General features: G+C 37.8%; 1 protein-coding gene across 1 annotated transcript; it reads right to left on the reverse strand.

Annotated features, from left to right (window-relative positions):
* Positions 1–329: 329 nt before the first annotated feature.
* mad2l1 (MAD2 mitotic arrest deficient-like 1 (yeast)) lies at positions 330–16,875 on the reverse strand. Its single transcript, XM_062066214.1, has 5 exons — positions 16,683–16,875; positions 13,642–13,788; positions 10,918–11,038; positions 3,002–3,105; positions 330–1,149 (listed from the first exon to the last, which is right to left on the reverse strand). Exons 1-5 carry the CDS (start codon positions 16,744–16,746, stop codon positions 977–979), a joined length of 609 nt encoding a protein of 202 aa, XP_061922198.1. The 5' UTR covers positions 16,747–16,875; the 3' UTR covers positions 330–976.
* Positions 16,876–17,999: the final 1,124 nt, after the last annotated feature.

A 17,999-nucleotide genomic window follows, 5' to 3' on the forward strand; every position in this document is an offset into this window, starting at 1 on the left:
TGGTGAACAAAACCTAAATATATCCATTACACAAGCTATTTTTGGGTTTTTTCAACTGCACCGAGTGGCTTTGATTTAATAGCAAACTGACTTTTAGGGAACAGATCATGAACTCAAGTATTTAAAAAGATGCAGATTATATTTAAATACTGCAGTATAGTCAAACACATTTGTTCCACTAATTGTCTTACATATTTATTAATAGCATATTTATTAGATTTTTTTAATCTAACACTGAAGGAGATTTTTTTTGCAGTTTTTTTAGACTTTCTATTCTCATAAAATGACAGGAAAAAAACAAGTTTTCTACTGCATTGTCTTGAAAATAGTCAAATAAAAATCATTTTATACAGCAGAAGATGGTCACTTTATTAAAAATACAGAGTAGTTTTTGCAAGTTGATTTATATCTGTGCTCACCGATCGCAAAACTGTTTTTTTTAGGGTTTCCCAAACTTTTTCAGCTCTTGACCCCACGAAAACTAAAGAAACCCCTTTTTAAAATCAGAGCGCAGAGAAACTTGTCATTCAATGTTCTACAAACAAAACAAAACAGCATTTGTGTGACATAATTGCACGATATTGCAATGACCGTACAATATATTGGAAAACATTTTACGACGTGTCAGCTAATCTTTTAGAGGAGGGAAACGCAGTTACTATCAAGAAGATATAGCCATGTTTTGTGGTAGATGTCGCCATCTGTCAAAGGTGGGAAACCCCTGTTTTATATATACATATATACACATATGAACAGTCAGGCGTTACAAAAACCTTGTGTGACATTGCCACCCCCCCTCACTGTTCAAATAAACATGAAATATGAAAATCAAACATTTTTTTTCCACATCTTTTCTTGGTAAATTCCAAATCTGCACCATGTCTGGTGGCAATTGTTGACGTCCCTAAAGACGAGTCTGTGGATGTCGTGGGTCATGTGACGTAACGTAAGAGTCAGTATGAACGAGTGTGTTTGTTTACAAGGAGTCGGTCTTCTTGTAAGCCACCATACTGGTCACCTTGTGGATTGACGTGGTGAATGAGCGCAGACGCACCTCCTCTGATTGGCTGATGATGTGCGGGCTGGACTCCTCCCACTTCTCCGGAATCTCCAGGTCTTTGTCGGTGTAGACCAGGAGGTTGAAGCCACCTGTGGGTATTGAAGAAACTCCTGCTTTTTATTAAGTTTTTATTGCACGACAGGCAGCATAAATATGCCGGTTGTTTATATCCCACCGCTGAAACTACAACGTTTTTGACTCGGGGGCACAATGAGTTAAAAGAATGTGGCTAGTGGCAGGGTTTTATCTATTAGTATACAAACCCCGTTTCCATATGAGTTGGGAAATTGTGTTAGATGTAAATATAAACGGAATACAATGATTTGCAAATCATTTTCAACCCATATTCAGTTGAATATGCTACAAAGACAACATATTTGATGTTCAAACAGATAAACATTTTTTTTTGCAAATAATCATTAACTTTAGAATTTGATGCCAGCAACACGTGATAAAGAAGTTGGGAAAGGTGGCAATAAATACTGATAAAGTTCAGGAATGCTCATCAAACACTTATTTGGAACATCCCACAGGTGAACTGGCAAATTGAACAGGTGGGTGCCATGATTGGGTATAAAAGTAGATTCCATGAAATGCTCAGTCATTCACAAACAAGGATGGGGCGAGGGTCACCACTTTGTCAACAAATGCGTGAACAAATTGTTGAACAGTTTAAGAAAAACATTTCTCAACCAGCTATTGCAAGGAATTTAGGGATTTCACAATCTACGCTCCGTAATATCATCAAAGGGTTCAGAGAATCTGGAGAAATCACTGCACGTAAGCAGCTAAGCCCGTGACCTTCGATCCCTCAGGCTGTACTGCATCAACAAGCGACATCAGTGTGTAAAGGATATCACCACATGGGCTCAGGAACACTTCAGAAACCCACTGTCAGTAACTACAGTTGGTCGCTACATCTGTAAGTGCAAGTTAAAACTCTCCTATGCAAGGCGAAAATCCGTTTATCAACAACACCCAGAAACGCCGTCGGCTTCTCTGGGCCTGAGCTCATCTAAGATGGACTGATACAAAGTGGAAAAGTGTTCTGTGGTCTGACGAGTCCACATTTCAAATTGTTTTTGGAAACTGTGGACGTCGTGTCCTCCGGACCAGCATCTGTGATGGTGTGGGGGTGTATTAGTGCCCAAGACATGGGTAACTTACACATCTGTGAAGGCGCCATTAATGCTGAAAGGTACATACAGGTTTTGGAGCAACATATGTTGCCATCCAAGCAACGTTACCATGGACGCCCCTGCTTATTTCAGCAAGACAATGCCAAGCCGCGTGTTACATCAACGTGGCTTCATAGTAAAAGAGTGCGGGTACTAGACTGGCCTGCCTGTAGTCCAGACCTGTCTCCCATTGAAAATGTGTGGCGCATTATGAAGCCTAAAATACCACAACGGAGACCCCCGGACTGTTGAACAACTTAAGCTGTACATCAAGCAAGAATGGGAAAGAATTCCACCTGAGAAGCTTCAAAAATGTTTCTCCTCAGTTCCCAAACGTTTACTGAGTGTTGTTAAAAGGAAAGGCCATGTAACACAGTGGTGAACATGCCCTTTCCCAACTACTTTGGCACGTGTTGCAGCCATGAAATTCTAAGTTAAGTATTATTTGCAAAAAAATAAATAAAGTTTATCAGTTTGAACATCAAATATCTTGTCTTTGTAGTGCATTAAATTGAATATGGGTTGAAAAGGATTTGCAAATCATTGTAGTCGGTTTATATTTACATCTAACACAATTTCCCAACTCATATGGAAACGGGGTTTGTATTAGTATATATCCAAACACTTAATAAAGTCGAATACATATAAGGCAACAAGAGAAGGATAGGCTCCAGCCATCACTGCGACTCCGAGAGGGACAAGCGGTAGAAAATTGATGGTATCCCATAAAGTAAATCTGTAGAGCTGATATAAGGTTACTTACATGGTGTCTCCAGCAGCGGCAGGAACGTTACCGTGGCAGTTATCTGTCTGAGTACTGAGCGGATGTCATTCTGGATCGCCTTAATGGACTTCTCCCGGGGGGCACTGGAAAACGACAAGTTTAAATGCAGGGTCATAAATCACCATTGAAAATCACTTATGGCGGTACCGTATTTTCCGGACCATAGGGCGCACCGGATTATAAGGTGCACTGCCGATGAGCGGGTCTACTCGGGTCTATTTTGCGCATTAAAGGGGTCATATTAAGGGTGTAACGGTACGTGTACCGTATTTTCCGCACCATAAGCCGCACCTAAAAACCACAATTTTTCTCAAAATCTGACAGTGCGGCTAATAACCCGGTGCGCCTTATATATGGATTAATATTAATATTTATTTTCATAAAGTTTAGGTCTCGCAACTACGGTAAACAGCCGCCATCTTTTTTCCCCGTAAAAGAGGAAGCGCTTCTTCTTCTATTGTAAGCAACCGCCAAGGTGAGCATCCGCCCCCGTAGAAGAAGAAGCGCGCGGATATTACGTTTCATTTCATTTGTGTGTTTCTGTAAAAACCACAAAATGTCTCCTACTAAGAGACACGCGTACAAGGTTCCACTGACTTTTGATATTCATGTGAACCGCACTGTGGATACAACGGGAACACGTACGGTGAATATTCGCACCACAGGGAATGAGAAGTCGTCCTACTGTGGTTCTAGCTTGCCATGGTAACGGCCAGAAACTTCCACCCACGGTGATATTCAAAAGGAAGACCTTGCCAAAAGAGAACTTTCCAGCCGGCGTCATCATAAAAGCTAACTCGAAGGGATGGATGGATGAAGAAAAAATGAGCGAAGAGACCGGGTGACTTTTTTCACGCAGCTCCGTCCCTGTTGATCTATGATCATAGATGGTGTCAAAAAACAAGTGAAGCACACCGAAGAAGAATAATTCGAGGGATTTGTGGATGAGTAATAACTTCAGAAAGTGAGCTTTAAATGTTTATTTTGTGTGTTGTGTGACACTAACGTATGAGCAACGTTGAGTTATTGATGTTGCTATTGCTCTGCACTATTTTTGTGATTGCACATTTGCACATTACATTTTGGGAGTGAACAGAGTTGTTAGAACGCTGGTTTGTGATATATTATTAAAGTTTGACTGACCTATCTGACTGTTTTTTTGACATTCCCTTTAGCGTAGCGTAGGTGCGGCTAATAACACAGGGCGGCTAATAGGTAAACAAAGTTTTGAAATATGCCATTCATTGAAGGTGCGGCTTACAACACGGGGCGGCTTATGGTGCGGAAAATACGGTACTTGTATTGAACCACTTCGGTACGGGGGATTCGGTTCGGTTCGGAGGTGTACCGAACGAGTTTCCACACGAACATATTAAGTAGCGCACTGCACGTTGTGTAAACAATGCACAACATAACGGTGTAATGCAGGTGTCAAATACATACTTTTGCGGAGACTATTAGGATCTTTCCATTACTCTTTGTCACGTGACTAAGGAGAGTGCGCAGCTCTCCCTAGTCACGTGACCGCCGCGGTCCAATCAGCTGTGCTTATAAGCCGGTAGCAGGAAGTGGCCAGTAGACAGGACGTGATGGGAGACAGATTGTATTTCTGCTCGAGGTAGGTTTTTTATCTCGTTTTCACCCGAAATATTGTGCTGACGGGATTCTAAACTAAATGCCTATTTGTTAACTTTATACAGCCGACTACCAGCGCCGGATTTTTTGTTAATAAGCTGTGTGTGACTGTAGAAGCGAAGTTGGTGAGTCCATGTTTATGAAAATATATTAGTCTTTCTTCCATTGTTTCATTACAACAGTCTTTGTGGCATATTTCTCAATCGTCCATATACAAGGTCTATGACTTGAACCAATGATAACTATTGTGTATTGAATGTACTTTTGAATGTGTTTGATAATAAGCACATTTAGTGCACTGACCGAATTGTATAGGTCATATTTATGCTGCTAATGGTTATTTTAGCACTTTAATGCATATTTTGATTCTGACATGTATGTTGATTTATATTGTACAATATTGAGGAAAAAAATAGAACCTGTTCTGAATACTTTATAATGCAATTAGTGTTATTTAATGAATATATTTGATTTGTGTACACATTAAATTTAAAAGGATGGTCCTGGTTCTTACACAGGCCAGGCTTCTCTTTACGATGGCGAGCTAAGGAAAAAAAGCATCTAGTCCAAGGACCGTTCTTGGGAGATTCCAGCCAGGAACCCCACCACCTGTTCTGTCTGGGCTGGTAGGAGGCTCTCGAGCCAACCCTCTACACATTTTCACCCTTAACCGCAGCACATGGACTGTACTGCTTTACGCTCCAAAACCTTTCTCCAAGAACTGTATTATCTGAGCTGGGATTTAAACAAGATCCAGAGACACTAAATAATTGAATTGGAACACACACAGAGCTATTTCTATTTTTGGACAGGATTATTATAGTGTTCCCAACGTTAAAAGAATAAAGCCATTGTTTACAAATTTGGTAAATAAATAACCAAAACATTTACAGCATATTTTGTTGTTTTCTTACTGTACCGAAAATGAACCGAACCGTGACCTCTAAACCGAGGTACGTACCGAACCGAAATTTTTGTGTACCGTTACACCAGCGTTTCTCAAAGTGTGGGGAATAGAGACATGACAGGTGGGGCGCGAGGAACGGGAGGAAATTTCACTTTTATTTTTTTTAATTTTTTATTATTATATTCTTAGATTTTTTTTTTTACTATGCTTTCATTTTCTATACACACTGGAAATCACTTTGTGATTCTGTCTGTGAAATCCGCTATATAGATAAATGTAAATTACTTATTTTTCCTGTATGCTTTACATTTCTAGGTAGGAGCGAAAGTTTGACAGACAGCAACAGTAACTAATGGGGGCGGGGCTAAGCGGAAGCTTTGTGAATGGCGAGTCACTGTGCGAGGATTTGCTGTTTTGCAAATACATAAAAAATAGAGCCACTGCTGATGAGCTGTTCAAGATAATAGACAGTTTCCTCAAAGAACACGACCTTAAATGGGAAAACTGTGTGGGCTTTTGCTCTGATGGCGCGCATGGCAAAGTCAAGAAACGGGCTGCAGGCTCTAATAAAGTGGGTTGCGCCAAATGCGCATTGAACACAATGTGTCATTCACCGGGAAACACTCGCGTCAAGGCAGCTCAGCCCCGAATTCAATGAGGTTTTAACAGTGGCAGTGTCAAGCCTGCAGCCCGATTTGAAAAGCTGTGCAGTGTAAAACAGGCTCATTGCAGCCACTAATGCTGGAGTACTGTAAAACTCATGTTCACTTGCCCTGTCCTCCTTTTTTTGGCAAAGATTGCAAAGTGGCACATTTATTTTCATTTATTATTGAACTTGATGCAAGTTATTAGATTTATTATTGGACTTGATGCAAGTTATAACACTTTTATTTGTTTTATTATTGAACTTGATGCAAGTTATAACACTTTTTTTGATTTATTATTGAACTTGATGCAAGTTATAACACTTTTGTTTTATTTATTATTGAACTTGATGCAAGTTATAACACTTTTGTTTTATTTATTATTGAACTTGATGCAAGTTATAACACTTTTGTTTTATTTATTATTGAACTTGATGCAAGTTATTTGATTTATTATTGAACTTGATGCAAGTTATAACACTTTTATTTGATGTATTATTGAACTTGATGCAAGTTATAACACTTTTTTTGATTTATTATTGAACTTGATGCAAGTTATAACACTTTTTTTGATTTATTATTGAACTTGATGCAAGTTATAACACTTTTGTTTTATTTATTATTGAATTGATGCAAGTTATTTTATTTGATATTGAACTTGATGCAAGTTATACCACAGCTGCACAGTTATTTTATTTATTATTGAACTTGATTTTATTTTATGTTATTGAGTTTGATTGTATAAAACTTGATGTTACTTGATGTTCGATAAATTTGAAAATGTTAAGCTTGGCATTAGCGTTCTGTTGGGGCGATGGGGGCAGAGAGGGCTTGAAAACTCTCCCTTGTCCAAAGTGGGGGGTGACAAAAAAAGTTTGAGAACCACTGCGTTAAACCCTTAGGTCATATTTTTTTCTTTTCTTCTAAATGTAAAACACTTCCTTGTGGTCTACATAACATGTAATGGTGGTCCTGTGGTCAAAATGTTGCATAGATTATGTTTTACAGACCATCTTCTAGCCGCTTTCTGTTTCTGTTTCTCCCCGTCATCTTGATTTAAGTAAAGTCTGAATGTCATTAAAACACTTAGCTCCCTCTTTTGACACTTCTTCCACTCCCGTCCTTGCACGCTACACCGCTACAACAAAGATGACGGGGAGAAGACGCTGCCGAAGGTGAGCCACGTAAATAAGGCCGCCCACAAAACGGCGCATCCGGAAGCGACTGTCAGAAAGCGGCTTGAAGATGATCTGTAAAACATAATCTATGCAACATTTTGACCACAGGACCACCATTACATGTTATGTAGACCCCAAGGAAGTGTTTTCCATTTAGAAAAAAAAAAAAAATTAAATGACTCCTTTAATACGCCCTATAATCCGGTGCGCCTTTTATAGGAAAAAAGATAAAAAATAGACCATTCATCGGCAGTGCGCCTTATAATCCGGTGCGCCCTATCGTCCGGAAAGTACGGTCATTTCATCTTGTTGACACAAATTGATTAAGACATGCTGATTATGGAGGCCCAAAATGTAAAAATTATGTACAGGCATATCCTGGGCAGCTATATGTGGGCCTGTGTAAATATCATCAGCTGATACAAGGGCCGGAAAAGCAGGGGAGTGGTTGTTGTGACTAGGGATGATGTTTGATAAGGAATTATCGAGTTCGAGCCTATTATCGAATCCTCTTATCGAACCGATTCCTTATCGATTCTCTTATCGAGTCCAGATAGGTTGTTGTATATGGAGAAAAACACACAATATTTGGTTTAACAAAAGCTCACTTTTATTATATAATAAAAAAATAAAATCTAATAAATAAATAAATATTGACTGTTACCCACCTAAAAAAATAAAATAAAATAAATAAATATTGACTGTTGTTACCCAAAGTATATTAAGTGGGATTTTTCAGAGAAACAAATACATACAGTAACACAAAAACAACCTGTCTCTGTGATCACTATAGGTGTATAAATAATAATATAGTGTTAAATAAAATCAGTCCCTTGGGCACAAAACTGAAAATAATACAGCTCTCCAAAAAGTGCACTTCTGCTGCTATTTGACATAACTGTTTGTTATGATGCTTTGACATTTTTGCACTTTATTTCTTTATTGATAGAAAATTCTATGAAGAGAAAAGTTCTTTGCAAATGTGGTTACAATGCTAAAAAATGAAAAGTTAAAGCTAAAAAAAGAAATACACTTTATTGAGTTAACATTATTTCTTTATAGGGGGGAAAAATGTTATGAGCGAGAGAATATAACAACTACACTACCCAGCATGCAACGGGAGTTACGAGCATGCGCGGTAGCCCCGAAAAGTGTTGCATGTTGCCACGCTGTGAAAGTAAACGTCAAGAACTCAGCCAACACGCCTCGTCTGCATTATTTATAATTAGACAGACAACACATCTACAGTGTGATTTCGTTTTGTTTACAAGGAAAGAAAAACAAAAGTTAAAAAAGGGAGATATGTTGTATATATATGTATGTGCTGCGGTTGTTTTAAGAACGTTGCGACAGCTGCCGTAAAGGAGGTGCGTTGTTAGCCTGGTTGCTATGTTTCCGGTTGGTCGTAAAAGTGTTCGTCATGTGTTTTACCCTGCTAAAATCTCTCAGTAAAGTTATTCGATGGATGATAGCTTTTGTTTTGAACTTTATTACACCTTGGAGCACTTTTTCCCGTCCATTGTTTTCCTGCTTTCGGTATCTGCGCCTAATGATTGAGCTATGTGACGTCAATTCTTGTGATGTCCCACGGAGCATTTCTGGTCGGGACGGGATTCGAATAAAGAATCAACTCTTTTCCTTTACTATAGTGGTCTCGATAACGGGTACCGGTTCTCAAAAAGGGATTTGAGTCCGAGGACTCGGTTCTTTTCTTATCAAACAACCGGGAAAACCGGTTTCGAGTATCATCCCTAGTTGTGACACGCTCGCCAGGGATGTTACTGTTGTGTTGTTGCTGGCTGCAAATAATAAAGTGGTTTATGAAGACTAAACTATCGTCAGTATTGCCGCTCAGCACCTGTTATTACTGGCAGGACCCACTTCATTAAAGACAGAATAAACTCTTTGTGGTTTGCTTTAGTACAACTTCCCTTACCACGTGATTACACATAGATTGGCAAGATCTTGTAAAAGTCTGCGTTAGAGATGCGCGGTTTGCGGACACAAAAACCTTCCCCCCCCATTTACTTCCGGGGCTGCGTCCAATAAAATCACAAAGTTGCCGGGGGTCCTTAACCGGCACGCGACTGTCCTGTTTCGCGCCTGTACAAAAAAAAAACAATAATCAATTTCTTCAGATTCCAGCAGCCGAAATGCTATCGATCGCTGTCAATGACGTAAGAGGAAACATGACCACGGAAGTAAATGGGGGGGGGGGAGGTTTTTGTAGGGGGAACAAATTTGGCGTGACACAGCACACCACAACACAACAGGAGAAGAAGAAAAAAATAAAAAGTTGGCAACGCCGGCAGCAAACGTGGTACGCAACAAACTAAAAAAGGGAATAATAAAGACCAGGTAAAAAAAATAACAATAATAGTCAACACTTTCTTAATGGAAATGACAATAATATTATAATAATGATAAATAATATTATCACGCATTAATATCTCTTAGCTTCTAATGCGTGGCCAAGAGATATGTCTCTGCTGCATTGGATCAGTCTCCTTTCTTTAAAAGGCAAAAGCTTTCTAACCTCACTAATGCCTTGCATAGTCTATATTAGATATATAACAACGGGTGGGTGGCGAGCGGTTGTGGTTTTGATAAAATGTTAGTTCGGGTGGATGGCGGGTGGATGACGACTTTTGTGATGCGGTTGCGGATGAAATAATTGCCTATCCGCGCATCTCTAGTCTGCGCGCTGCACGACGGAGCCGCAACAGAACGGCGGTGGGGATTGCCAGACGGGGAACTACAGAAGCTTGACATTTTCTGAATGCCAATCTCATCCTTAGCCTCCGTTAATGTGCAACTATGCATTGTTTCTAGGAGCAGCTAATTGACGATTGATTCAGCATAGATTGATGGGCTGCTTCCGATGTATCAAAATTAGAGATGTCCGATTATATTGGCCTGCCGATGTTATCGGCCGATAAATGCTTTAAAATGTAATATCGGTATCGTTTTTTTTATTATCAGTATCGTTTTTTTAATTAAATCAACATAAAAAACACAAGATACACTTACAATTAATGCACCAACCCAAAAAAACTCCCTCCCCATTTACACTCATTCACACAAAAGGGTTGTTTATTTCTGTTATTAATATTCTGGTTCCTACATTATATATCAATATATATCAATACAGTCTGCAAGGGATACAGTCCGTAAGCACACATGATTGTGCGTGCTGCTGGTCCACTAATAGTACTAACCTTTAACAGTTCATTTTACTCATTTTCATTAATTACTAGTTTCTATGTAACTGTTTTTATATTGTTTTACTTTCTTTTTTATTCAAGAAAATGTTTTTAATTTATTTATCATATTTTAAAAAAATGACCTTATCTTCACCATACCTGGTTGTCCAAATTAGGCATAATAATGTGTTAATTTCACGACTGTATATATCGGTATCGGTTGATATCGGTATCTGTAATTAAAGAGTTGGACAATATAGGAATATCGGATATCGGCAAAAAGCCATTATCGGACATCCTTAATCAAAATGTATTTGATGGCATTCACCTGCACTCCTTCGCTGACTTGTCGCACTCTATGTCGAACTGCCACCTTTCCAGCACCTCGTTGGTTTCCAGACAAGTGATCACCAACACCAGCTTCTGTACGGTGCAGTCCAGTAGCCATGCTGTAACGATAGTAAACAACATATCATTCTGTCTTGACTTATATGCACTGTTGGGACTAACGCTTTACAAAGTAACGCGTTACTGTAACGCCGTTAGTTTTGGCGGTAACCAGTAATCTAATGCGTTATTTTTTATATTCAGTAACTCAGTTACCGTTACTACATGATGCGTTACTGCGTTATTTTACGTTACTTTTTGTGACAGCGTGGCGAAGTTGGTAGAGTGGCCGTGCCAGCAATCGGAGGGTTGCTGGTTACTGGGGTTCAATCCCCGCCTTCTGCCATCCTAGTCACGTCTGTTGTGTCCTTGGGCAAGACACTTCACCCTTTGTCCCTGATGGGTGCTGGTTAGCGCCTTGCATGGCAGCTCCCTCCATCAGTGTGTGAATGTGTGTGTGAATGGGTGAATGTGGAAATACTGTCAAAGCGCTTTGAGTACCTTGAAGGTAGAAAAGCGCTATACAAGTACAACCCATTTATCATTTATTTATATGTAGTATCGGCTAGAAACAAGATCTGAGTGTGTTTTGTGGCAGCGCTGCAGTGTCGTTCTTCTGAATCTCTTGTGTCACACGGAGGAGGCGCGCTGTGTGTGTGTCTGAGTGTGGGAAGGGAGGGAGGGGAGTACTGCGCGCAGTAGCATTCGTGAGGGAGGGGCGGAGACAGAGAGAGCGAGAGAGTTGTTAACGCGCATGCGTCGCCAGGCTCAGCTTTTTATCGATAGATTTATCAGATTTAATTTTGTATTATCTATTGCAGGGGTGTCAAAAGTGTGCCCCGGAGGCCATTTGCGGCCCACAGCACATTCTAAAAATACTATTAAAATAAACAAAAACATAACAAGAGTGAAATGAAAAAGCTTAAAGGTGAAATGTAATTTAGAAAAAGTTGCAATGTTGACTAATAAAACAAAGCTGTTTTTTTTTATTTCAAACTGTCATTGCTCAAAACATAATATTGAATCAAAATCAATGTTATTATGAATTATAGATCACACACTCTGTCAATTCTCTTATATAATCTTTCATTCTAGACTTCTAGAGTGTTTGATTATCACATCACTCTAAATGTATAGAATATAAAGTTCACAAACATAAGAGGGATCCTAGTGGGCCAGGCCAATATTTCCTTATCTCTAAACTAAAACTGGGGAAATGTGTAGAGTGTTCTGGGCTTCTGACATGATTTTATTTCAGAATTCCTTAAGAGAAAAAACGCCTGGTTAGGCTTTGGTATGTAAAAAAAAAGTTAAAGTACGGTACTTATTTGGTTTACAGCTATGTTGTTATTATGCTGTTTGTTAGCTGCAACATAACATGCATAAGTATTTAAAAAAGTTTTGTCAATTTGTTCTGGCCTGAAATAAGTTGGCCCTTTGAAACATATCTTTGTCTTTGTGTGTTGTATGTAGACCACATTGCTTAGCAGAGTTCAGTGATGCAAATGCATGTCAAGTTGATCAACAGATTGTATTATTCTCCAGTGTAATAACAGTACTGAAATGAAGGCTAAAAGGGCATTAATGGGAGCTTTAAAAAAAGAAGAAGAAAAAAATAAGTAACTAGTTACTTTTCACAGTAATGCATTACTTTTTGGTGTAAGTAACTGAGTTAGTAACTGAGTTACTTTTGGGTAAAAGTAACTAGTAACTGTAACTAGTTACTGGTTTTCAGTAACTAACCCAACACTGTTTATATGACGCCATCCGTTTATATTTACATCTAACACAATTTCCCAACTCATATGGAAACAGGGTTTGTATCTATAATCTATATATCATATATCTCTATATATATATATGCCCTGTGATGAGGTGGCGACTTGTCCAGGGTGTACCCCGCCTACCGCAGTTGAGATAGGCTCCAGCGACCCCCCGAGACCCCAAAAAGGGACAAGCGGTAGAAAATGGATGGATGGATGGATATATATATATATATATATACACATGGGGCGTGGGGCGGTATAGCTCGGTTGGTAGAGTGGCCGTGCCATCAACCTGAGGGTTGCAGGTTCGATTCCCGCTTCCGCCATCCTAGTCACTGCCGTTGTGTCCTTGGGCAAGACACTTTACCCACCTGCTCTCAGTGCCACCCACACTGGTTTAAATGTAACTTAGATATTGGGTTTTCACTATGTAAAGCGCTTTGAGTCACTAGAGAAAAGCGCTATATAAATACAATTCACTTCACTTCACATACATACATACAGTACAGGCCAAAAGTTGGGACACACCGTCTTATTCAATGCGTTTTCTTGAAGGCATAAAAACTATGAATGAACACATGTGGAGTTATGTACTTAACAAAAAAAGGTGAAATAACTGAAAACATTATATATATATACACACACACACACACACACATATATTATACATATATTTATATTTACATGTATTTTTTATTTATTTTACACCATGCTGTCATTCACATTTAGCTCCAACATATTCTTTCTGTACTGTTTTTGTGATCAATGTGAGGGGCAGGGGATGTGCACACGCCCCTGTATGTGTAAATAAAAATACCAATCTTGAATGTATATCTATATAGAATAAGTTACTAGTCGTTAATAACCGACAAGCATTGAGCAGATGACTGAAAACTCACCTTTCAGCTGAGACACCACGCTGTTGAGATAGTCCTTCAGCTTGGGATCGTCGGTGACTTGGAGGTTCATGTCGTACTGGCTGACTCTGGTGAAGGACTCTGGAGGGTAGATGCCCCGCTGGTACAAGATGCTGTTGATGCCAAAAGCTGCAGAACAACCACTGCGATTGTTACAATTAATTAAGTTACATGTAATATAGCTAAACCATACAAGCAGCCAGCCATTTTGTCTTTACTTAGGTCAGTCATTTGTCTTTCTTCACGGTTTAATGTTACATGCAGGCCCGGTAAGTTAAACAAAATAATTGTATGGCCTCGTGTTTATTTGTTCTTTTCTTCTTTCTTTAGTTTATTTCGAACATGAACACACTTACAGCAGAATACATCACACAATTCCATATAATTTCTCTATACATCATGTCCGAAAAGGAGTAAGAAGAAGCAAAGCTTATTTAATCCTACCCCTTTCCCACTTCAGAGTGTTTACAAATACATACCGTATTTTTCGGACTATAAGTCGCTCAGGAGTATAAGTCGCACCGGCCGAAAATGCATAATAAAGAAGGAAAAAAACATATATAAGTCGCACTGGAGTATAAGTCACATTTTTGGGGGAAATTTATTTGATAAAACCCAACACCAAGAATAGACATTTGAAAGGCAATTTAAAATAAATAAAGAATAGTGAACAACAGGCTGAATAAGTGTACGTTATATGACGCATAAATAACCAGCTGAGAACGTGCCTGGTATGTTAACGTAACATATTATGGTAAGAGTCATTCAAGTAACTATAACATATAGAACATGCTATACGTTCACTCCTAATCGCTAAATCCCATGAAATCTTATACGTCTAGTCTCTTACGTGAATGAAGTAAATAATATTATTTGATATTTTACGGTAATGTGTTAATAATTTCACACATTGAGTCGCACCCCCGGCCAAACTATGAAAAAAAACTGCGACTTATAGTCCGAAAAATACGGTACGTTCATTTACTGACTTCTTTTTATGGCACAATGACATCAGTGAATGATTAATACAGCCGTTCTTGTAATATATAATTAAGTCAGTCATGATAAACATACTGAGATGAAGAATATCCCATTTTCAATAAGGTTGAAGGTGTTTTGCTTTATTCTTCTTCTTTGTACTTTGTAAGCATTATTAATTTGAACAACCTCTTAAACTGGATCATATCTGTACATTGTTTAACTTCTTTTCTTAATCCATTCCATAATTTAATTCCACATACTGATATGCTAAAGGTTTTTAGTATTGTACGTGCGTACAAATGTTTTAAATTACATTTTCCTCTAAGCTTATATTTCTCCTCTTTAGTTGAGAATAATTGTTGTACATTCTTGGGTAGCAGGTTGTAATTTGCTTTGTACATCATTTTTAGCTGTTTGCAATTTTACCAAATCATTGAACTTCAATATTTTTGACTCAATAAATAAAGGGTTTGTATGTTCTCTATATCCAACATTATGTATTATTCTGACTGGTCTTTTTTGTAACACAGTTACAACACATTTGTAGTTGTTTCCCCATATTTCTGCACAATAACTCAGATATGGAAACACTACACTGCAAAAAGTCAATGTTCAAAAACAAGAAAAAATAACACAAAAATGAGGGGTATTTTACTTGAACTAAGCAAAATTATCTGCCAATAGAACAAGAAAATGTGGCTTGTCAAGACTTTCCAAAACAAGTAAAATTAGCTAACCTCAATGAAGCAAAAAATACCTTAAAATAAGTATATTCTCACTAATAACAAGTGCACTTTTCTTGGTAGAAAAAAAGAGAGACCTTTTTGCTCAATATGTTGAAAAATATTCTTCAATTAAGTAAATGCTAGTGCCATTATCTTAACATCATGATATGCGCTCGGCATTACATTTCTTGAAACCAGCAAACTTATACTAAAAACTAATTTATTGTTCTTAATGGAAAGGCAACAAGGCAAACGCTTGTTACTCTCGGGGTCTCCTAGCCACTCAGGCAAATCGTATGGTTTAAAAAATGCGTTTTTCCATCGACAACATGACATCATCGCGCCAAGTGCGTGCTCTTTCAGTCAATTAGCGTGCATATACACAGCCCTGCCCCCGGCCAAATTTTATTAAATTGTAATTTTGAGGAATTTACCTGAATGTGCATTAACTATTTCTGTTCAAAATTGTTAGAAATGTCACATGTTAAATGTTTAAATATTAACTGTCAGTTTACTGTACTGTGCCAACTGTACTACTATATGAGTACATCCTTTCTATTGTTTCATTGAAAATAAAACAGCAAAGTCCATTTGGCTGTCATCTCTTTTAATTATGAGACACAATTGTGTCAAAGTCATGTTTTTATTTTTTTCATGCTTGAAATAAGAAATGATTACTTTAAAAAAGTAGTTTTATACTTGTGAGTGTTGATGACACAGCTTTGCATCAGTTTCTATTCTCGTTTCAAGCATGTTTCACTCAATATAGGCCATCAAATCTCAGCAACAAGCTGTAATATCTTACTGAGATCATTTAGGACCAAAACACTTAAAACAAGTACAACACTAACATAAAATCTGCTTAGTGAGAATAATTATCTTATTAGACAGAAAATAAGCAAATATCACCCTTATTTGAGATATTTAATCTTACTTACATTTTAGTTTTTGCTGTGTAGCGAGCAGTAGAGAATATGAAGTGATTTTTGGTGTAGAACATGTTTTGCTTTATTCATTATTGAAATGTTTCTTGGCACTTTATGTTTTATATTTTATATATGAGATTTCCAATTCATTTCATCATTTATTACTACTCCCAAAAATCGAGTTTCTTTTACCCTTTCGATATCTACTCCGTCTGTTTGTATTCGTGTATAATGCTCTTTTCTACTGTTACTAAATAGCATTATTTTAGTTTTCTAACCAAGGAGAAAAACAAAAATAACACATAATTATCACTACTGCTACATAGAAGTATGCTAACTTAGCAACATTTTTTTACACGAGTTACGGCGTACATTCAGTTTAAATACTTACAAAAGAAGTCAGCCACAACCTCGACACTTCCTTTAAGAGTAATTCCTTTCAACGTGCTAGTCATTGTTTGAGTATCTTGTAGTATTCTGCCAACAGAAAAAGTTATAGTATATTTAGATTTGTTTTCTGGCGACGAGGGAAGTAACCGCCGTTCCGTTTGAAAATGACTTTAGCGCATGCGCAAAAGGGCAGTCTTCTTCTTCTCTTGTATTTTACGGTGGTTTGCAAACTGAGTTAATGCGTTACTGCCACCCTAAGGATATGAATGGTATTTTACTAATAACTTACAATCTATTTTAAATAATATTTCATACATATATTTCCAGAAATTCAACATACACACACATATCCAGATATAACAAATAAAAATAAATTACAACCAATTTACACTACACACTCTTTTAATGCGATTTTCACCTCTTTTTTTTGTCCTGTCCAGCTACTCAGGCAAATCATATTGTTGATGCCCATATTTGATGTACATATTTACTTTACAAAAGAGAAGTGGCGGATACTTCTCTTGTTGCTTTATTTGTATTTGACCTTATTAAATGGATTTATATTAATATTTGGAGCAGCCGGATCGGAGCAGGAGGGGATAGAAAGAGAGAAAAAAGGAAGACAACAACAATAACAACAACAACATAACACCATCAGCAAAGACGACATGTACAAATATGATAGTAAAAGTGATAGCAAAGAAGTAGTCAGTGAAGTAAATAATAATAACACAGAAATGACAATGAGCATTATTACACTAAAAATGGAGCAACACAAATACCAATAGAAAAATCACTATTGATAATGAATAATAACAATAATTACCTCTATTATCAACAATACAATTGTTTCAAATGCAAAAATACATATTTGTAATGATAACTTGAAATACAAAAGAAAGCAGATAATTGGAGGGTAAGAAAGACAATCGAACTGTATAAACCTTGTAGATTGTTATAGACTTAGACTTACACTTAGACTTCCTTTTATTGTCATTCAAATTTGAACTTTACAGTACAGATAAGAACAAAATTGTCATGATCCGTGGTCCGGATCATGTTTTGGTTAGTTTTGTTCTGTTAGTTTTGAACTTCCGTAGTTCCTGTTGTGTGCACTCCTGGGTTTATTTTGGTCACCATGGGAATTAATTGGGTTCACCTGCCTCTAGTCAGTGGTCCCACGCTCAGCTACTGTCGACCACTAATTAGAGAGCTATTTATTCACCTTGCTCGCCACGCTCAGTCTGGCGACATTGTTTGGTGTATGCACCTGTCAACGTAAGTTTTCCTTGTCCATAGTCTATGCTAAGTGTTAGTT

The sequence above is a fragment of the Entelurus aequoreus genome, linkage group LG12 (assembly GCF_033978785.1).
Source record: "Entelurus aequoreus isolate RoL-2023_Sb linkage group LG12, RoL_Eaeq_v1.1, whole genome shotgun sequence".
In the NCBI taxonomy this organism is placed as follows: domain Eukaryota; kingdom Metazoa; phylum Chordata; class Actinopteri; order Syngnathiformes; family Syngnathidae; genus Entelurus; species Entelurus aequoreus.

What these genes read in the sequence shown, in the direction of transcription:
- mad2l1 (XM_062066214.1), bottom strand. Translation starts at nt 16,746, where the DNA reads ATGACTAGCACGTTGAAAGGAATTACTCTTAAAGGAAGTGTCGAGGTT. An exon ending in GGTTGTGGCTGACTTCTTTT is followed by an intron (nt 13,789 to 16,682) that starts GTAAGTATTTAA and finishes GTTGTTCTGCAG; the next exon opens with CTTTTGGCATCAACAGCATC. An exon ending in CGTGGTGTCTCAGCTGAAAG is followed by an intron (nt 11,039 to 13,641) that starts GTGAGTTTTCAG and finishes CTATCGTTACAG; the next exon opens with CATGGCTACTGGACTGCACC.